General features: G+C 46.6%; 4 protein-coding genes across 4 annotated transcripts; 2 read left to right on the top strand and 2 right to left on the bottom strand.

The window, feature by feature from the left end:
• Window positions 1-1,973: 1,973 nt before the first annotated feature.
• On the bottom strand, window positions 1,974-2,162 carry B0H65DRAFT_437492 (uncharacterized protein; the record flags this gene model as incomplete). Its single annotated transcript, XM_062825316.1, has 1 exon — window positions 1,974-2,162. One exon carries the CDS (start codon window positions 2,160-2,162, stop codon window positions 1,974-1,976), a length of 189 nt encoding a protein of 62 aa, XP_062676416.1.
• Window positions 2,163-5,690: 3,528 nt separating this feature from the next.
• B0H65DRAFT_447145 (uncharacterized protein) lies at window positions 5,691-6,923 on the top strand (the record flags this gene model as incomplete). The annotated part of the gene is made up of 3 exons (XM_062825850.1): window positions 5,691-5,887; window positions 6,054-6,629; window positions 6,686-6,923. The coding sequence occupies 3 exons, from the start codon at window positions 5,691-5,693 to the stop codon at window positions 6,921-6,923; spliced, it is 1,011 nt and encodes a 336-aa protein (XP_062676415.1).
• A 4,568-nt stretch (window positions 6,924-11,491) lies between these two features.
• B0H65DRAFT_85024 (DNA polymerase subunit Cdc27) lies at window positions 11,492-13,420 on the bottom strand. The gene is made up of 4 exons (XM_062831482.1): window positions 13,189-13,420; window positions 13,048-13,103; window positions 11,933-12,981; window positions 11,492-11,857 (listed from the first exon to the last, which is right to left on the bottom strand). The coding sequence occupies exons 1-4, from the start codon at window positions 13,240-13,242 to the stop codon at window positions 11,688-11,690; spliced, it is 1,329 nt and encodes a 442-aa protein (XP_062676414.1). The 5' UTR covers window positions 13,243-13,420; the 3' UTR covers window positions 11,492-11,687.
• Window positions 13,421-14,004: 584 nt separating this feature from the next.
• Window positions 14,005-17,139, top strand: B0H65DRAFT_561851 (GPI ethanolamine phosphate transferase 1; the record flags this gene model as incomplete). The annotated part of the gene is given in 11 exon segments (XM_062830186.1): window positions 14,005-14,128; window positions 14,160-14,183; window positions 14,249-14,279; window positions 14,327-15,696; window positions 15,709-15,757; window positions 15,773-15,788; window positions 15,798-15,991; window positions 16,044-16,288; window positions 16,345-16,685; window positions 16,757-16,980; window positions 16,992-17,139. Coding segments are annotated over 11 exon segments (2,766 nt in total).
• Window positions 17,140-20,150: the final 3,011 nt, after the last annotated feature.

Below are 20,150 nucleotides of genomic sequence, written 5' to 3'. Positions count from 1 at the left end.
CTTCCCTTAAATATTTGAGCTGAAAATGTACAAGTAGCTAATCCTTAATATTAAAAATAATAAATTATAAGGGTATTATAATTAGAAAATTATTAATATAGAGTATTAATAATGCTCTTAGCTTCGTATTATTGAAGAAGTATGTGCTGTTGCTGACCGGTTTGAAACCCAACCTTATTAAGATGGGAAAAAGTATTTAGAATTAGTAGAGAGGACTCTTCTTAAATCTATACAGCGCTCGTCGAAATAAGTAAATTAATTTAGTCTTCTTATCTTTTAGTCCCTTTTCGAGACTTATTGGCTATTTAATATAATACTTTTTACCTTCGGGTATTAAAGTATTTAGAAACGCTGTATTAAAGTTAAATTGTTAATATTCTAAATTTAGAATTATTATCATAGTTAAAAATATTTTTATATTAGTGGCGTTGGTAATTATAGCGTAAATTTCCTCTAAATCCTAAGAGCCCTATTCGAAGTTACTATATATTATTTATCTAATTTTGGGATTTTTTATTTTTTATTTTAAGTTATCTTTTTTATTATAAACTCATTTTCTTGGTAAAACTATTATATTTGGGGTTATTAGAATTAAGGTGTAAACTCCCCTATTCTTTAGCACCCTAACCTGCTTTTTTATAGTTAGTTTTTAGTAAATTTCGAAGTTTCCTCGTTTTCTTATTTGGTTATAGTTTTTGGGAATATTCTAGTAAGCATCGAAGTCGTATGTTATTTTAACCGCCGTTAAATATAGTAATTTGATATTTTATTAAATAATTCCCTTCTTTTATAAACTATAGTAGAAAGAAGGAATTATTGGATTACTATATTTATTTTTTTAAACCGTACGGTTACTATCGATTACTTTTATTTTATTAGTTATATTGGCTAATATTAGTGCTATTCGTTTTCGGGCTTTACTAGAGGTGTTATTTCCGTTATTTTGAACTTCTGGTTCCGATATTAGAACTTCCGGTATTATTGTTGGGATTTTTAATTCCGGGGATATTTGGTATTATTTCGTTATTGGAGCTTCCGCCCCCGAAGATATTTAAATTTAATTTGGGAATATTTTGTTGTCCTCTGTATTTTTTATTATTAATTTCCTAGTTAGAGGATTGGGTATTAATTATTGATATAATTAGTTATAAGGAGAGGGAATAGATATTTCTTTATTAAGGTTGTAAAGGTTAATAAAGAATAAATTTATAAACAATTTATTAAATAGTAAATCTTCCTCTTTATATTCTATTTCGTCCCTTTTAATATTATTTAATAATTCTAGTATATCTTTATTATTATTAAAGGATTAAAACGATAAGCTGCCTTCTTCTTCGTTTTTGCTCTACCGATTATATAATGCTCTATAGTATTGATTACTATAGTTACTGTATTGTATCCTTTATTAGTATTGGTGTATTTCCTTCTTTGCTTTTTAATATTGAATTTTCTTCTATTAATTTGTCCTCCGGTCTTATAATTGGGTTCGTTAGTCCTATAAGTGGATTGATCAGGCTTATAGGAGTAGTTATCAGTCTTAGAGATGGATTCGTCAGGTTTATGGATGGTGTTATCGGAATGTTAAGAACGAAGGCTGGTGTAATATTTAGCGACGGCGTGGGTAGGGTGGTCGTTTTTGGCGGTGCCTTTTGGGTAATACCTAAAATAGTTTTAGGCGTAAAATCTTTTTCTTACTCTTTTTATTCTTATTCTTCTTATTGAAATAATGATTTTATTAGTTAATTCCTTATTATAGTTATCTAGACTTGCTTTTTGCTTTCGAGTACTTCTTTTACCTGTTCGATAGATTGATTTGAGAATATAATAGTATAGTTAAGTTTCTTTTCTTCAGGGCTTTCTTTAGGAGAGGTTTTAAAGAATTGTATTATATTCGCTTTAATTAGTTATTTGAATTCTGGATCTTAGATGAGGAAAATCCTTTTATTAAAATTGCTGTATTTTATTAAATGGCTTCACTTTGAGCGCTTTGTAAATTTGTTTCCTTGTACCCTTTTTTCTTTCTTAATGTAATAGTAGGCTATATAATAGTACGTGCGAAGGTGCTTAATATTGGGTTTGGGGTTTAGAATGCTTACTACTCTGCTTAGAACTTTGTATGGATTAATATAGTCCTTATTCGATTTCGTAGGCAGTAAATTCATTACCTTAATAATAGAATTAATAATTAACGGTTATAATTCGATGGGGATATTGTATTTAAGAATAATTGCCTTCGTTTTCTCTATTATTACTCTTTTAATTCTTTCCGGTATACTATTTATTTATAGAATGTATATTAGGGTTTTTAATATTTCAATACCTTTTTGCCTTCCTTAGGTTACGATAGAATTGTTTTAAAAAGTTTTAGAATTAAAATTAAATTTTATATTTTTATTAAAATTTAAGACTTTTACTTTTAGTTTAATTTGAAGCTCTACCTACTTCTTCTACTTTTTAATAGCTATTAAATTATCCCTCTTTTCTTTAATTATTTTAATTTAGTAGAAATTATTTATTATATAGATAAAGTAAATTATATATTTATAACCTATATAGCTAGTAATATTATAACATTATATATCGATTCTTATAGATTCTAAAGGTTTTATCGCTACCGGGTTAAATATTTTATAAATAATATTGGTTAATTTACTACGTAAATAAATATTATATTCAGCTTTAGTATTGTTAGTTAGTTTTACACCGGCGTTTTTATAGGCTTTCAAGATTTAATCCTTTCTTATATATATTAAACGTCGGTATATTGTATTGTAATTCATTGTTACTATTAAAGTTAAATTGGGTATTTAATTTCGGTATTTTTAATCGATCTCCTTTAGTAGCGAAACTAGTCGAACTTGTAGGTTATTTACTTAATAGTATTATATTTATTATCACTAATACGGTCCTTTGTTGAATAAGATTTTATTTATTACTATATCTTAAATTATATTATTATCAGCTAAATGAATTATTATTATAAGGTTAGTTAATATTAATGGAGAGTAAATTATATCCTTAATTTTAATAAGAATATAATCCCTTAATATTATTAGTAGCCGTAATTTAATTATTCTAATGTAATAAAATTTTAATAATTAGCCGTTACTTATTTAATAATTTACCAACTTTAATAAGGGGTATAATTTAGTAAATTATTTAATGTTGTTAAAAATATTTAACACGTAACCGCAATTAAATATTATTATATCTTTTTATATTAAATACGAAGTTGCTTCGAGAGTTTATTAGACTTTAACGAAATTAAATTGAACGTTATTACTATTCTATATATATTTAGAAGTAAGCGGTTCTAAATTTGTTAAGAATTCTAATCAAAATCCTCTAAGAAGTTATCATTAAAGGATAGACTATTTAAGTTGAATAGTAAATTAGAATTGATAGCAGAGGTCGCTGGGTTGTGGATATTGGAGCTATTGCTCGAAACTGCTGCCGTTGTACTAATTTTCTTCTTTTCTTTTATCGCTTTATTTTTGTTCTTTTATTTATCTGGAGCTTTCTTAAAATTATATTACTAGTAATTAGGATACTCCAGGGCGCGATAATAATTATATAGGAAGTATTTTTGGCCCTTAATAATCTTCTTATTATATATTTTGTAGGTAGTAGGGTTTTCATCGTTATTAATACCCTTAATCTTTATAATTTTGGTCTCGACTTTAGTAAAGATTATATTATTGAGAAACTTCTTAGTATTGGTTAAAGTCGATAATTAGTTTAGGAAAGTCTTGGTAGTAAGAAGGCCTTTATTTAAATTGGCGGCCTAGAACTTAATATTAATAGGGTAAGAATATTTAAAAATATTAAATAAGTTTATTAATTCGACGAAATTATTAATTTGGTAACTGATATCCTTAATATATTTACGAAGGGTTTAGTAGCGTATAAGAAAGGATTCGAGGGATCTAAAACAAGAATGTTTGAAGGTTTAATATTTATTGAGAACGTTATTTTTAGTTTCATTAGTTACATTAGAAATATTATCGCGGATAAGATTATATAAATATTTAGGATTATCGTTATCCTCGTCTTAACTATTAATTACGAAAACGGATTAAATAGTTTTGTTATTAATAATTGAATAAATAACGTTTTTAATTTTGGCATAGTCTATATATTATTTAGTTAAAGCCTTTATATCCTCCCATTTAATTATATTCTTTATTTTAAGAACGGGGATTGAAATTGTAATATAAGGTTTTAAGCCGAAGGAAGCCAATTGAATTCGTAAAGTACGAATTTAAATATTAAAAATAAATTTACCCTTAAGGGGAATTAAATTTAAAGTTATATTATATTCTATAGTATTATTCTACTAGTCGATATAGCCGAAGTTCACGGGAAGATTTATTAAGTTAACGGGCGGGGTTATAATTTTAGGGACCGAAATCTTTGGAATTGCAATCTTAAGGATTAATATCGAGGTTATAATTTATAGAAGTAAGAGAATTATTGAATTATTAAGAATTTTTATTCAGTTGTAAGCTAAGGTCGATAGAATTAATTTTATCGGCGGGTAGGGTTCGTAATACGTTAATAGAGCTAATTTTTATCGGCGGGGTTATTATAATACGGTGTATACGCAACGATTATATACTACGATGGTAACTTAATTAATTTTTTAGATACGCGTAAGGGTAGTGAAAGTGATACAATTTAGTATCATTAGAGGGTTTATAACCTTTTAGACTTGAGAGTAAAATGATATATAAATATATGTACTATAGAGAAAAAATTAGAATTAAGAGGGAAAAGAAATGTAGAGGGCTAAAATATAGGAGAAGGGTGTGAGGGCTGGACCTACACGACAAGACAAGGGTGGTGGGACAGACCCCACCCGACAACAGTTTTTGGCTAGGAAACGCCCGGGAAACGACTGGGTATGTTTCCCGGTTACCACCCAGTCCCACGGCATGCCACGGTCTGCCACCGGGCCAGTCAGAGCATTGCTGCGCGTACGGACAACGCACGGAAACGCAGTAAAGCGGCGTATTGCATGATACAATACCGTACCTTTCAGCGATACTGTGCTTTACCGCCAGGGGCCGCTTCTTGTCTAGTCCTACTTGGGCGTGTTTTGCAGCCATCAATTCCATGATTGCACCGTACCACCGTTCCATTGTTCCGTTTTGACAGGCATTCGTGCCATTCCCACCCCACTTGGCGGTCTCCACGGGATTCACTGCTCCTCCCGTCCCTGTTCCCGCATGCCTGTAGCCTGTCAGTGGACAGCTCAAGGCCGTCCAAGGCAGTCTGCAGTTTGGGGTTTCCCAGCCGTTCTCGTACCCCGTACCCCCCTGGGCTCCTCCCCGGCCGCCCAGTTCCCTTTTCTTTCCCTCAATCCCACTTCCCAAGAACGAGGAACCCTCTCCTCTCTTTCCTTATCCACACAACAGGACAACACACATAAGCCGTGTGTGTATGTCTGTCAACAACCAAGCTCGACAACAATTTCTCCGAGCACAGAGGAGGCAGTGATCGACGGGGATTGGTTGGAATTGCGGCGTTTTGGGTCCACCTCACCTATTGATCCCAAGGGCTTGGAACCGAATCATATCAGCAACAACAACCACCAACAACACGACTCGACCACCACTACTACTATACATCAACTCATTTCAGCAAAACCGACTACAGTTGTACCAACTCATCCTAAACAAACCGACCCTATGATCAAGAACAACGCCATCGTCATGAGCTCGGCTACACAGGGGGGACCCGTGGTCCCAAAGGAGGAGAAGAAGGGTTTCGGCAAGGTCTTGGCAAGAGTGAAGACGGTTCTGAGAACGAAGCGACTTTCGACCAGCGGCGCAAAGGCCGATCCCGCTGCTACCGCCGATAAGAAGGGCAAGGAAACCGCCAAGAGGTAAGGCCTATTTCTTTCTGGGACTGCTGGGGAGGAGTTGTTATTGGGCACGGGCTGGCATACCGTCCGTCAGCTTTGAGCTTGATCCACCCAATGCGATTGTTCACGATGCATTTCACTGTGCTTCACTTAATCACTTAAAACAATCTCTAACAAATGACTATAGCACCACCAAGACCGCCCCTGCTGCTGCTGCGGCCAAGGCTGTTGACCCCAATGCCCAAGAGGTCCCTCGCGCTCAGTTGTTCGAGGAGCGTGCCAAGAAGCTCGGTGAGCTCTATGGCTTGGAGCTGAAGCCTAGCGAGTGGCACTCGACTGAGGGCCATGCTCTCCGTGTTGAGAAGCCCATCAAGATGCGTGTCCACCGCAAGTGCCACCAATGCGACACCTCGTTCGGAGCTTCCAAGGAATGCTCCAAGTGCAAGCATACGCGGTGCAAGCAGTGCCCTCGTATCCCGTCCAAGAAGTCCGAGGCCGAGAGGGAGGAGAGCAGGAAGAAGCGCGCACAGATAATCAAGGACCGTGCCGAGAACGCCCCCATCATCCCCGACTGGAACCCGAAGTCCGAGAAGAACCTCGTCCTCAGACGTCCCGCCAAGACTGGAGCTCAAGATTTGGTTCACAAGAAGCCTCGCCAACGCGTGCGCAGGACTTGCTGCGGCTGCAAGAGCCTCTTCACTTCTGGAAACAAGACTTGCCAGGGATGCCAGCACGTCCGTTGCACGGAATGCCCTCGGGATCCGTAAGTTTACCGCACATTCATGACCTAAAAGGTAGTTTTGCTGACCCCTTGAACAGATCAAAGAAGGACAAGTACCCCTATGGCTATCCTGGAGACCAGCCCGGAAAACGCCAGGCTCACTTTGAATGCAAGTCCTGCAAGAACATCTTCGCCTCGGAGCCACATGTCACCACCTGTCCCAAGTGCTTTAACAGAGACTGCGAACGACTTGCGCCGAAGCGGGTGGAACCTCAACCCGATCCCGAAGCTTGGAAGAGCATACAAGCAAAACTTGAGGCGATGAAGCTCAAGTAACATGATACGTTTCAGTGTCCTTGTCGCTCTGTTAGGAGGGAAAAAAAGGAGGATATTAGAACACGATGAAAATGAAGGTTTAAGCGAAGAAAGCTGACGATATCGTTTTTGTTTTTTTCTGGATTTGTTTTGCTCTTTTTGTTTTGCTGTTTTTGGCTCGCTATTAACCAGACTCTTTCGCAAGAGATACATGCATTCATTCTCAAAGGCCACACAACCACCATCATTAGCATCGATATGAGACACGCGCATGTTAACGACTCTGATCCTATTTTATCGCATATTTCTCGTCATTCACTACGTCGGCGCTCGATTTGATACCCAACTTTACGGATCCTGCATATCAACTGCGAAATCTGGGGAGAGAACACAACCTGTCTGGTGAAAGGAAACAGCAAATGAATGGAGGAAAGGTGTCCCTCATAGGTTCCCTGTGGTCATGGAAGGGAAACACTAGGACACATTTCTCTATAGGTACAATATATCGAGCTGTTTCATAAAACAAAGTTCCTACACTCTTCGCCCATAAAGTATTATGATTGATTCCCGAACTGCTTCTATCGTCCTCCCATCCCACTGGGGCTCTATCCGTGATTTTCACCAAAAGTCACCACCCACTCCTTGTGATCCCAGGAACGCAAACGCTTCGCACACCACCAGGATCACACACCAGTAGCCTTTACCATAATCGGCGATCGTGCACCTGCAATACTACATCGCGACACACACACAGGCGCACACACAGACGCACACAACGAAAATTCCCAACAACCACTTAACAGTTGGCGGTTACCGATCCCGCTACCCGCTTGCCAGTCAAGTGTACTAATGCCAGCTAATAGACTTATTCGCCACCTCATCAACACACATCACACAAACAACTCCCGTCTTTACCCCTTACGCTTACGCCCTTTGCCCCCTTCTGTTCTCTGTCCACTCAGTCTCTCAACCGTTGTATGGGTACCACTTCCGAAGCCCGTAGCCAGGCAATCGGCAGAAGCCCCGACTTTTTGTGATTCTCACAGGAGGTCGTTCCGAGCTCAACCCGGAAGTGAGGCCGTTGGCCTCCGTCTCATTGGCTCTTGTTTCCCCCGAGCCGCCCCTCCTTTTCTGCTTTTTTTTTGGGGGGGGGGGGGGGGGGGATTTGTACCTGAGTCACTTTGCCTCAGTCTTGCTTGGATTGGTGTTACACAGAATGATAAAGAATGAAGCAAGCAAGAGAAAGGGGTGCTTGGGACTCGTTGCAGTTGGCGAGTCGGCGGCTCCGAGGAGACGGTTTAACTGCTACACGTGTACGCAGTAGTCGTGCTAGTGTAGTGTAGTGTAGTGTAGTGTAGCTAGGGCGGGACCGAACCAGCCAGCTGGCAACGACGCATGGAAGCACAAGTTGAAAAAAAAAACAATCCTTTCAGCTACTGGAATGAAATGGATTGCGATAGGCATGTGTTCGTTGTCATTGAACCCGACTCCGCTGCACTACCCGGCGGCCCCGTTGACCGTTACCGTTACCGTTACCGTTGAGTCTCCACGAGTCCCGACGAGTCCCGACAAGTCCAGTCCCTACCCGCTCAACATCCGCCCACCTCCACCGCCGGCCGAACCCGTCAACTCCATCAAACCCCGTTGAACCCGCCTGCCCGCCAGTCCAGCGAGCGAGACCCCGTTTCCTCGGACCCGACTCCCCGGGCCTGGGTCTGGGAGGTCTGGGTCTTTCGCTAGAGGTCTCGCGACACGTGTAATGAAAATGCCAATGATGAGACAGGACAATATTATTTGCGGGACGAGCCTCTGAGCGATAGACGGGTCTGGACTTGAGACTATTTGGTGAGCCCTGACAGTAGTCCCTGACAGTGATTCCCTGAAAGACAGCGCCGCTGCCCGTCCCGGAAGTTTTGAATAGGACCCGCGGTGTTGGTTGAGCTGTTGGTTGGAAGGGCTGCTGTCTCCCCTGCCGGGACATGATTATGACACGGAGCGAGACATGGAGCGAAGCGAGGGCGACCCTTTATACGAAAACCGTACGAGAACAAACACAGTCCTAAGGCTTATGGCCCAGAGTGGAAAGGATGGAATGGAGGGACTGGAGGTTCTCATTGAGTTTACGAACGGATGCTCGAAGGGATGGGGCAACTAGATGTACAGCTTGCTGTAGTTACAATACAAAATCTTCCGACCCGAATTGGAAGAGTTCATCAGGTTGACTTTGAAGTGTTGTGGTTATTCTTGGCTCCCGTCTTTGCGAAGATCATTGCCTTCCACGTGGAACGGTTCTAAAGTGGGATGGCAGAGATGGGAAAGGATCGTCGACTAAGCGGCGGGATGCTTGGCGGGTCAGTCGAAGGCGGCGGCGACGGCGGAGAACGACGGGAGAGCATCAAACGTTAACGACGACAAACTTGTGAACGTCGCCAATCCTTCTGTATACTGGAGACATCGAGCATTGCATTCTTGAATCTTTGAATTTCACCAACACCTCGTCAAAGTCAACCCAACCAGTGCCGTTGGAAACATTCCCGACGACCAGACGACGACAATGACAAGGCAAGGGTCACCGCCCGGTTGGGTCCTGTTGGCATGTTGGCAAGGGCATCTCGTGTTCACCGGGCTCACGGGCTCGCTCACTTTGATCCCTTGACCTGGCTTGACCTGGTAAGCTTGGCAAGCCTGATTGTCGGGAATGTCATGGGGAGTCCAGGTGAACTTCCCCTTCCCTTGCTCACCTTGTCGCTTTCGCTCCACATCTGGCAACCTGGCTGCTTACCTTGGCCAGACTACCGGATGACCGAGGCTTACAGCATTACAAATGCTTTATGGTGAATGACATGAATGATGCCAATAATGAATCCTGACTGTCAGAGCGGGGAGGGGGCGGGCAGCTTGGAGCTTTCTTTTGGAAAAAGGAAAATAAATGACTTGTCCTTGTCCTTGACCTTGTCCATGACCATGTCAGCCATCGCATCACGGATTGCGAACGTTTCAGTTCCCGTAAGAAAGGATGGAGGTAGCAGGGGAGATAAATCCGATATTATCTTGGCGAGACGGCCGCCCGTTGCTAGTGTAGTCGTCTTTATGTGGCTGTTCTCTCCGTTATCTGGGATGGAGTCATGGGAGAGTCTTGGGAGTTGTGGAACGAACGATGTTTGCTTGAAATATACTGTGGTGAATGCACTGCACTTTTACGAGATGCCGTCGGTAGCGAGGGTTAAAGGCCGACTGCCTACTCTCGGTGTGACTTCTGAGACCATCCAAGCCTCGGGCATGTCATCAATCCGTCAAGCAAGCGTGCTGGATCATCGGGCTCAAACTTCAAGATAACTGGAGGGTACCCGAGCCAGCGCCTACACACTCAACACCTCAAACACCAAAACTGGGAAAAGAGACGAACCATCACGGACAAATTACTGTCGAGCAACAGTCGACAAAACCTTGGCCAGACCCTTTTACCGCCTCATCATCATCGCATCAGTGATCATCACCCCTCCTGCCCTCCTGCCGTCTCTCCCAGCTCCCAAATCAATGGTCCGTCTTCCCATGTTTGCTTTTCGATTTTCTACCTTCTCTCTCTCGGGAAGCTCCTTTCTTTCCACCCCTCTTCTTCCCAGACTGTCGGGTATGTATGAAACTGAACCCGTATTTGGTGTAACGTCATGCGTCCCGCCCGTTTGGGTCGTTTATCGCTGTGCTCGTTTTGTCAACTTCCCTCACACCCACCCCCCGTCCCCATGGGGCTTATGTTTCCCACCCTTTTTCTTTTCTCCCCTTTCCTGCTCCTCATCTTCCTGCTTACGCCGCTCTTTGATTCTTTGTCTCCCTTTTTTCTACTTGTATACATACGACTTTTGACCTTGCCTGGCGTGGCGTTTCTTGCGCAAATCCATCTTTGGAATCGATGCTCAAGTGAAAAGAGGAACAAACAAGCCATCAACATGTCCCTGAGACAAACCACAACACATCTTCACGTCACTACTTATCTGACCGGCCAGCTGACGACAGGACCTGCAGCAGTTGGTCCCTATATACCTATGTCTATACACTTTCACTTTGCACAGTACTGTACGTTATCGACTTGAGACATACATACATCTCACACACGCACCGCCCGCTCGCCCGACAGACAGACATGTAGGCCGCTCCCTCGGTACCGTATCAAGAAACAGCGTGCAACAAAAGGGCGTCCGTCGGATACGGACATTGACGCCGAAAGGTAGGTATGTACACGTGTATGTGTGAGGTATGTAACGGAACGGCGAGGGAGAGAGGGAGAGAGAAAACCGAAGTCGGAGACGGAGACGGAGACGCAAAAACGTGTTCTCTTGCCAGCACTGCTTGCTGCTGCTGTCTGACCCGTCCGACTGTCTGCCTGTCTCTCCATGTGCTTGGTTCCTTTTTCAAACACACCTGAACGGAGGAAGGTGCTGCTGCTGACAATGCAATGGTTGGTGACACAGACAGGCGCCACACATAAACTTAAACACGACGTGACATTTACGAGGAGAAGAGCCAAAAGAAAGCTGGAAAGCTCGAAAAAACGCTGCACTGAGGATGTAATGCGTCTTTTCCCTTCGGGGTTTATATCGAAAGTAGTCGTAATGAGATTTCTCCTGAGAAGGTCCAAGAACTCCCAAAGATAGGTAAGCAAGTCAACGATAGCACAGGCAAAAGACGCGTTGACTTCTGGTGAACCGCTAAGATCTATCAAACATCTAGACGGGGATGTAGAACTCAAAATGATCAGATGGCAATGGTAAAGCCAACCACACACCACTACTTCTTGGAGAAGAACGACATGATGTTGCCTTGCCCCTTGGGCGCAGACTTCTTCGCTTTCCCGGCCGCCGCGGGTGGCGCCGAGCTCGCAACCTTGGGCTTCTGTTTGGAGGCTGGCGGAGCCTCATCCTCGGAGAAGGACTCCCATGCGGGTTCCTGTATGGTGACTGTAATTTTGACACGTCAGTATCCATCCATTTTAGCCATACAGTGGCTGGACTTCTGTCAAGAGTAAAACTTACCCAGGTATCCCTGATCATCCATGATCTGCTTCTTCTTCATAACCCTCCTCTTTCCGCGCCTCCTTCCATCCCCAGTGGTCGTCACAATCTCTTTTTCCTCCTCCTTGGCAGCCTCAGCCTTGGCCGGTGGTTCCTCGACGACGGGCTCTTCTTCCTCTTCCTCTGGGGCGGGAGAATCAGCCTTCTCTTCCATGTCCTCGTCTTCATCGTCTTCCATCATTCTCCTCAGCTCCTCCTCCCGCTCCTTCCTGCTCTTCCGCGAAGATGCCGCACCGGGTTTCGGCAATGGGACGTCGTCATCGTCTTCTCCATCGTCTGATAGGGCAACGGGCGTGTCTTCGGCAGCGGGAGTAGACTTTTCCGAAGTCTTCGCCTTCTTGGGCAGGGAAGCGGCCTTGGAGAAGGCTTGCATGATACCGGAGGCGGCAGAGGTGTTGCGCTTGAGTGATGGCGCAGGTTTCTTTGTGGCAGCAGCGGGTGCTTCGGGTTCCGTAGCCGGTGTAGCGAATTTGCTCTCCTCCTTCGACTTTGCTGGTGCGGCAGCAGGGGCGGGCGCTGGCGCTGGCTTAGCAGGTGCCGTCTTGGTGGGTGCTGCTTTAGCCTTCGACTCCTGTTTGACGGGCGCGGGAGCGGCAGCCTTGAGCCCGGGTCCCCTTCTTTCCCTTCGGCGTACGTGAGAGTTGACGATGGTACGGGGCCGGGGTTTCTTAGTATCATCCTTGATGGCTAGCGCACTTTGAGCGGCATCGACAAGCAGCGTAAGGTCCTTGGCTGGGTGAGGTCCGACGCTGTACACATGTATCGATGATATCGTCTCGTAATCCTTGAGGACATCTGCTAGTCGGTCTTCCTGAACAAGTGCGAGGGTGTATGATGGCACTTCATCGTCGTCAACCGGGTCGGCGTCGGGAAGCGAACTAGGCAAGTCGATGTCCATGGCGTTGCCATTTTGATGCTGCACGGACTTCTGGATACCATATAGCAGGTAGGTGGCATAGACAGATCCGGGCTTCTTGGTGCTCTGGGTCTTGTGAAAATCATAGAGCATTCTACTTGGTGTAAGCCATTGCTTCTTGGACTTTTTCATGGAGGTGTAGAGAAACTCGTTTACTTACTGTTTGGCTACATTGGGATGTACACGCAGGGCCCGACTTAGCAAGCGATACGTGACCTGAAATTTGATCTCATGTTAGTCGCGGCTCTTCACCTTTCAGTTTCAATACCATCATCGACTTGTAATCGGGTGGGTGACCTACCACCTTGTCCTCGCTGAGGACATTCTCAGCCAGGTACGTCTTGTAATCTTCCATGGCTGGAATCAAGCTGAGGAGTGTGAATTGGAAGCAGCTGATCTCGGTAGCAGTGATATTTTTGGCTTATCGCTTCTGGAAGATTCAAGTGAAAGTTATCAAAAGAGTGAAATGATGATGAATGTCTGAACTCCGAGGCGCGTCGTCGACGTGATTTGCCCGGCAGGCAACCCAGCGCTGCCGCGAAGTCACGTTTGCGGCAGTGGTTTTGAGTGGCTGTGGCCCCTGGTTCCTGCTGCAGGGGGAAAGCAGCGCCCAAAGACAGACCAGCCGAAACTGACTGACGGGCGCTTTGACAGGCTGGCTGACAGCTGGCATGCACCCTGACGGGCCACGAGTTTCAGTCTGTCTCCGTCATTCGGTACCTTACTGGCCCAATGTCTAGCTCGAACAGCTCCCCCGTCGTGGCATTGGCATCGCGAATCTCTAGCGGCCGAAATTTGGCACCACGAATCACAACCTCGAGCTTTGCAGTCTCTTTGCTCTTTTTGCAGCTGAGCTTTTGTTGATCTTCTTTGAAGTATCTTGAGGGCCGCTGTGACCCTTTTCCTTCGTTTCAACCAGCTGTTTTAAACTCTGAATACGTCCAGGACAGACCATTGAAGCCCCATAACTTTGTCGACATCCAACTGCTGCGCCATGATGCGCCCGACTTAATATCCACGATTCGCATATACAACAGAGCTCGATATAATAATTGTACAAACCCGCACATACGTCCATCCTTAGACGGCCATTTGTTGGCCTCAACTCGACTTCATCATGGCGGCCTTTCCACGGTTCAGGTTCCTGGCCATCGCCGTCATCTTCCACTTCGCCTACATCTTTTCCATTTTCGACATCTACTTTGTCAGTCCCATTGAGACGGGCAATGCGCTTGTTCAATGTTGAAAGATCCCCAAATCGTAATGCGCCAGCGGACCGACTGGTTCTGTTCGTAGGTAAGTGGGCTACTCCGAGTCCAATGTGTTGCGGCCAAGCGCTAAACCACATCATCATTCTTCAGGAGACGGCTTGCGCGCCGACAAGGCACTCCAGTCCCACCCCGAACCATATCCCAAATCCGATGCCGATCTGACTCCAGACCTCTTGCCCCCTATTTGCGATCAAAGATCTTGGAACAGGGAACCTTTGGTGTCTCCCATACGCGTGTACCGACCGAATCTCGACCCGGCCATGTTGCGCTCATCGCCGGTCTGTACGAAGATGTGTCAGCCGTCACGACAGGATGGAAGTTGAACCCGGTCAATTTTGACAGCTTGTTCAACCGCAGTCGGCATACGTGGAGCTGGGGCAGCCCGGATATTCTACCAATGTTTGAGCAGGGAGCTGTCCCGGGGAGGGTCGACGCCTACACGTACGGACACGAATTTGAGGATTTCTCGTCCGACGCCACCCAGCTCGACCTCTGGGTCTTTGACCATGTAAAGGACTTCTTTGCTGAGGCCCGCAGGAACAAGGCGCTTGCTGAGGCGCTTCGCCAGGACAAGATTGTCTTCTTCCTGCATCTGTTAGGTTTGGATACTACGGGTCATTCATACCGCCCTTACTCAAAGGAGTACCTTAACAACATCAAGATTGTGGATCAGGGCGTGAAGGAGGTTGCTGAGCTCTTCCGCGACTTCTACCGCGATGATAGGACTGCGTTTGTGTTTACCGCAGACCACGGCATGAGCGACTGGGGAAGCCATGGTGATGGTCACCCGGACAATACGCGGACCCCCCTGATTGTTTGGGGTTCAGGGGTTGCCAAGCCTCAACTCTACCCAGGTGAAGTGGCGCCCGGCCATGATGAGTACTCTGCGGACTGGAACTTGGACCACGTCAGGAGGCATGATGTCGCTCAGGCCGATGTTGCTGCTCTCATGTCCTACCTTGTTGGCGTCGAGTTTCCTGCCAACTCGGTCGGCGAACTTCCCCTGTCGTACCTTGCTGCCGACATCAAGGAGAAGGCCGAGGCGTCGCTGGTGAATGTGCAGGGTATCTTGGAGCAGTACCGTGTGAAGGAGGAAAAGAAGAAGGCCACTGAGTTGAAGTACAGGCCGTACCAGCCGTTCGGTGACAACGGCCTTTCCCCGGAACGTCGCGTTGCCGACATCCGCCAGCTCATTGACGCCGGCCGTTACGAGGAAGCCATTGAAGAATCAGCTGCCCTTATGAAGGTCGGTCTTGGTGGCTTAAGATATCTCCAGACCTACGACTGGCTGTTCCTGAGAGCGCTTATTACCATCGGTTATCTGGGCTGGATCGCGTATGCTCTTACAATGGTCGTTGATTTGCACGTCCTACATAGTCGTGTGCGACCTTCGAGAACGCTTAGCAAAGGCCTGTTCTTCACATCTGTTCTTGTTGCCCTCTATGCGTCCTTCACCATCTCAAAGTCACCCCTCACTTACTACGCCTATGCCTTCTTCCCGGTCTTTTTCTGGGAAGAAGTCTATGCGCGTCGCGAAAGTGTGGCGGCAGGCCGCAAGGAATTGCTTGGCCATATCAACTCGGGTGGAAGTGTTGCTTCGTTCGTGCTCAACAGCGCGCTTTATGTTGGCGTCATTGAGTCGCTTGCCCTGGGCTACATCCACCGCGAGATTCTCACCATCCTCTTTGTGCTGGGTTCTTTCTGGCCTTTCACCCACGGCCTGTCGTTCCTCAAAAAGCATGGTGCGCTATCTGCCACTTGGTTCCTCTCCTGTATCGCCATGAGCACGTTCACGCTCCTACCAGCGATGAAGGCAGAGAACGTCCATCTCATGTTCGTACACACACCCCTTGCTGTCCTCTCCCACTTACTAACAGATGTGTAGTACGATCGGAGGCGTATTGATGGTCGTCATTGGCCTTCTTTACCTTATTTTCGAGGACTTTGTCCTCGCCGACTTCTCATGGAACGCGAAGCCTACTTCCAGGAACCACTTGTCTAGGTCGCTCGTCGGTATCCAAGTAGGCCTCACTGTGCTTTCCATCATCATCACCCGCTCCAGTGCCCTTTCGCTGCAGGCCAAGCAAGGTCTACCTCGCGGCAACCAGATCATTGGCTGGGTTACTCTTGGTAAGTTTGCATGCTCCTCAGCAGCTGGTGATCGTTCTCTAACACAAGCCCAACAGTCGCATCACTCCTCATGCCCTTGGCCTACCGTTTGCAGCCCAACAACCACTACATGCACCGGATCCTCGTCATCTTCCTCACCTGTGCCCCGACCTTTGTCATCCTCACCATCCTACGAAGGTCTCTTCTACCTCGCCTTCTCCGCCCTCCTCGTCAGCTGGGTTCGCCTGGAACACGCAGTCCAGACGTTCTCCTCCAAGGCGCCACAGACCACCACCACCAAGAAACCAACCACCGAATCTCACCTCCCAGCCCCCTTCCGCCCCTCACACTCCACGACGCCCGCGTCGCCCTCTTCTTCTTCATCCTCCTGCAATCCGCCTTCTTCTCAACCGGCAACGTCGCCTCCGTCTCCTCCTTTCTCTCGACTCCGTCTACCGCCTCATCCCCATCTTCGACCCCTTTTCGCAGGGCGCCATGCTGATCCTCAAGCTGATGATCCCCTTCGCCCTCATCAGCGCCAACCTGGGCATCCTGAACAAGCGTCTCGGCGTGGCCCCTTCGGCCCTGTTCATGGTGGTCATGGGCATCAGCGACATTTTGACGCTGTACTTTTTTTGGGTGGTTAAGGATGAGGGCAGCTGGTTGGAGATTGGAAGCACGATTAGTCACTTTTTATTGCGAGCTTATTGTGCGTGTTTGTGAGCGCTTTGGAGCCGGTTAGTGCGGCGTTTATTGCTGGGGTTGAGGTTGGAGAGGAAGGTGAACTGAAGGAGGAGGGGAAGGTGGCGGAGAAGGTGGTGGAGAAGGTTAATGAGGTTGTTGAGGGGTTGGTTGGTGGTGGTGATAGTTGAGTTACGTTTGCAAAAGGAGTTGTTAGTGTATAGATGGTATCTAATGTTCGATATGTTGCATAGGGTCACAAGAAAAGGGGGAACCGCCAGCTAGTAGTTGGATAGAGTATATATGGTATATACATACAGCAGATGTGTAATAGTTTCCTGTGTTCGTCGTCACGATATCATTTCAACTTCTTCAAGCATATTATCGAACACTTCGTCAACACGCGATGTACTGAACCTGACCTCGATGATTTCACCAAGGAGCATAGCCACATCGTTGAACCCGCCGTTTCTTTCCAACAGACGTACCTAACCTATGCAGCATTCTACATGACACATACAGCCTTTGTCATCTTCCACTTGTCTGTCCACCAACCTCCAACCAGTATGCCATATATCGCAGAGCAAAGACATGGTTGAATTTACGTTGATCTGTGTATACCTACCTACCTAATCACAGTGGGAATTGCCTTGTTTGGGTACCTCGTGATTTGAATTGTTTCCCTTAGTGTTTCTTTGCGTTTGAAGAATCATAGAAGCCTGCTGACAGGTGCGTATGTCTGCACTGCGGTTCGACTACATGTACCTATGCATGCATAGGGAACGGACGTCATCAACAAGAGATATACCTACACCATACAAATAGGCCGAGCCAAATAACAGAGAATCCACTCCCAGCGAGATGTGCGTTGATTCGGATCAGGCTGTGGAGGATTGGTTTTTTTGTTAAGCCAGCGAAGCCGTGATGAAAACAGATTTGCGTTGTTTTGCTTCGCCTTCGTTTTAGGTGCGGGTCCCGTCTTGGTCCATGATGTCTGTTTCTTCACGCCATCACGCATCTCATCTTCAGGCTTTATCGAGTGCTTGAGCGCCACAGATTGTTGTACTGTGATCAAATCCCGCGACTGCACCAATTACATAAAAAATCATGGGCTTGAATTGATCCCCCCCCCCCCCCCCCCCCCCCCCCCCCCCCCCCCCCCCCCCCCCCCCCCCCCCCCCCCCCCACCCCCCCCCCCCCCCCCCCCCCCCCCCCCCCCCCCCCCCCCCCCCCCCCCCCCCCCCCCCCCCCCCCCCCCCCCCCCCCCCCCCCCCCCCCCCCCCCCCCCCCCCCCCCCCCCCCCCCCCCCCCCCCCCCCCCCCCCCCCCCCCCCCCCCCCCCCCCCCCCCCCCCCCCCCCATAACCTACTATTTCGACAAACCATCACTTAACGTTGTTGTTGATGTTGTTGTTGATGTTGTTGTGATGTTTTGTTGATGTTGTTGTTGATGTTGTTGTTGATGTTGTTGTTGATGTTGTTGATGTTGTTGTTGTTGTCCTCCAGAGTCCAGCAGGAAGTAGTTGAACGACAACAAGCCCTTACAAAAGCGAGGGTTAGGGTCCCCCCAAACTCCGACGGGCTCTCGAACGGTCGAACCCCCTCTCACAAAGACGGGACCGGAATCGGCAGTTTCGCTTAAATCCCGCTGTGTCTCCACCAGACCACCACCGGGCCACCGGCCGCCCGTCCCCACACTCGGGTCGGGGGTCTTGGGAAGTCCCGTCCCGGTTCGGCGAGAATGCGGGGAGCAGCTCTTGCTCGTTCTGGGCACAAAAGCAGCAGCAGGGCTCAGGGGTCGTGTAAACAAATTCCCACTTGAATGAGGAGATGTGTGTGGGACTTGCGGAAGACTTTTGCTGACAGATCAAATGAAATCGTTGAAAGGGAAGGATGGAGTCCTGGGAGGGGAGGTGGGAACGGCCCGACCATCGAACGGGGACGGAAGACGGACGGTAAGACGGGGGGATTTGACAAGATAAAAGACACGCGGGGAGGAAAAAGCTTGTGTCGATTAATGGTGTGGGCTGTGTGGGTAGGTGTCGATGCTGGAAATTAACAACATCTTTACTGCTGACTATCTTTGTTAGTGAAACAAGGGAATCAATTCAATTTTGTTGGATGCGGTACTCGGGGACCATTGAAGTTTACTTCAGAGGTGCGTGGTGGTATTCCAAGGTGAGAACCTGGGACATCTTCGCGATCATCTTTACTTGGCGATGTCTCCCGAAGACTGTACCTACTTGGTGTCATGGGTAAGTTTAATAGGCGGGGTAAGTACCGAACCTTACACAACCAGGTCGTTCCGAGAATAGGAATGTAATATAATATTACGAATATCCAAGGATCCCTTCTCAAGCCGACGAAATTTTATCCCGGAGGACAGAATTGATAAACGAACTTCCATTTGATCATAAAGATTAGACGTAACGCCGTTTCTAATATACAAAACACGTTCTTGGATGAAAATAGAGAGAGCAAGACGTATGTTCCAAGACGTCAAAACCCGGCCCCATTTCTTGAATAACTAACAACACCCCGAAACGAAATTTTGGCTGTAGTAGTCCGTGCCAGGTACCTGACAGGGGGGTTTTTCTTTTGCTCGGAACCACAGTATGTGGTCCTCCAATCATGAACTCGGAGACTTTTCCCCGGATTTATATACGTCCCAGTATGAGGATTTTCCTGGGGAAGCCTTTTAGTGTAGAGCCAAGGACTTCGAGATCGAAAGACAATGGAAGATCGGACTACGTGTGCCCCTGATAGGCGCAGGTGAGAATGCGGGAGGTCGGACGCTAACGGGCAGCACCATTCCCTCTTCTCTAATTACTTACATGCTATGCTGGTGATGCTTGCGAGCTTTGCGAGCTTGCGAGTTTGTGGTGGTGGTGTGAAGTCGGTTGGTGTTAACCAATTGCGATGAACCAAGACTCTCTTGGGACCTGGGGCCATCGAGGTACTCGAGGATAACCACTCGCCCGAACGGTTGAAAGCTGAAGCTGAACCGTAACGAACTGCGTGAACTGCAGTGCTGAAGGATCAGGTCATCTCACCGGGCAGCAGGAATATCCTTCTCCAAACCGCTGCGGGGTAGCTGAGCAAAAAGGGATCGTTCTAGGGCATCTGTCAGCGAAATACCTAGTACGGGAGCGATGATGATTATAGTTGTGATGGTGGACATTGTGGAAAACGCCGTGTTCCCGT

This window comes from Neurospora tetraspora (assembly GCF_033439725.1).
Source record: "Neurospora tetraspora strain CBS 560.94 chromosome Unknown B0H65scaffold_17, whole genome shotgun sequence".
Lineage (NCBI taxonomy): Eukaryota > Fungi > Ascomycota > Sordariomycetes > Sordariales > Sordariaceae > Neurospora > Neurospora tetraspora.
This window is presented reverse-complemented; position numbering and strand designations above follow the sequence as displayed.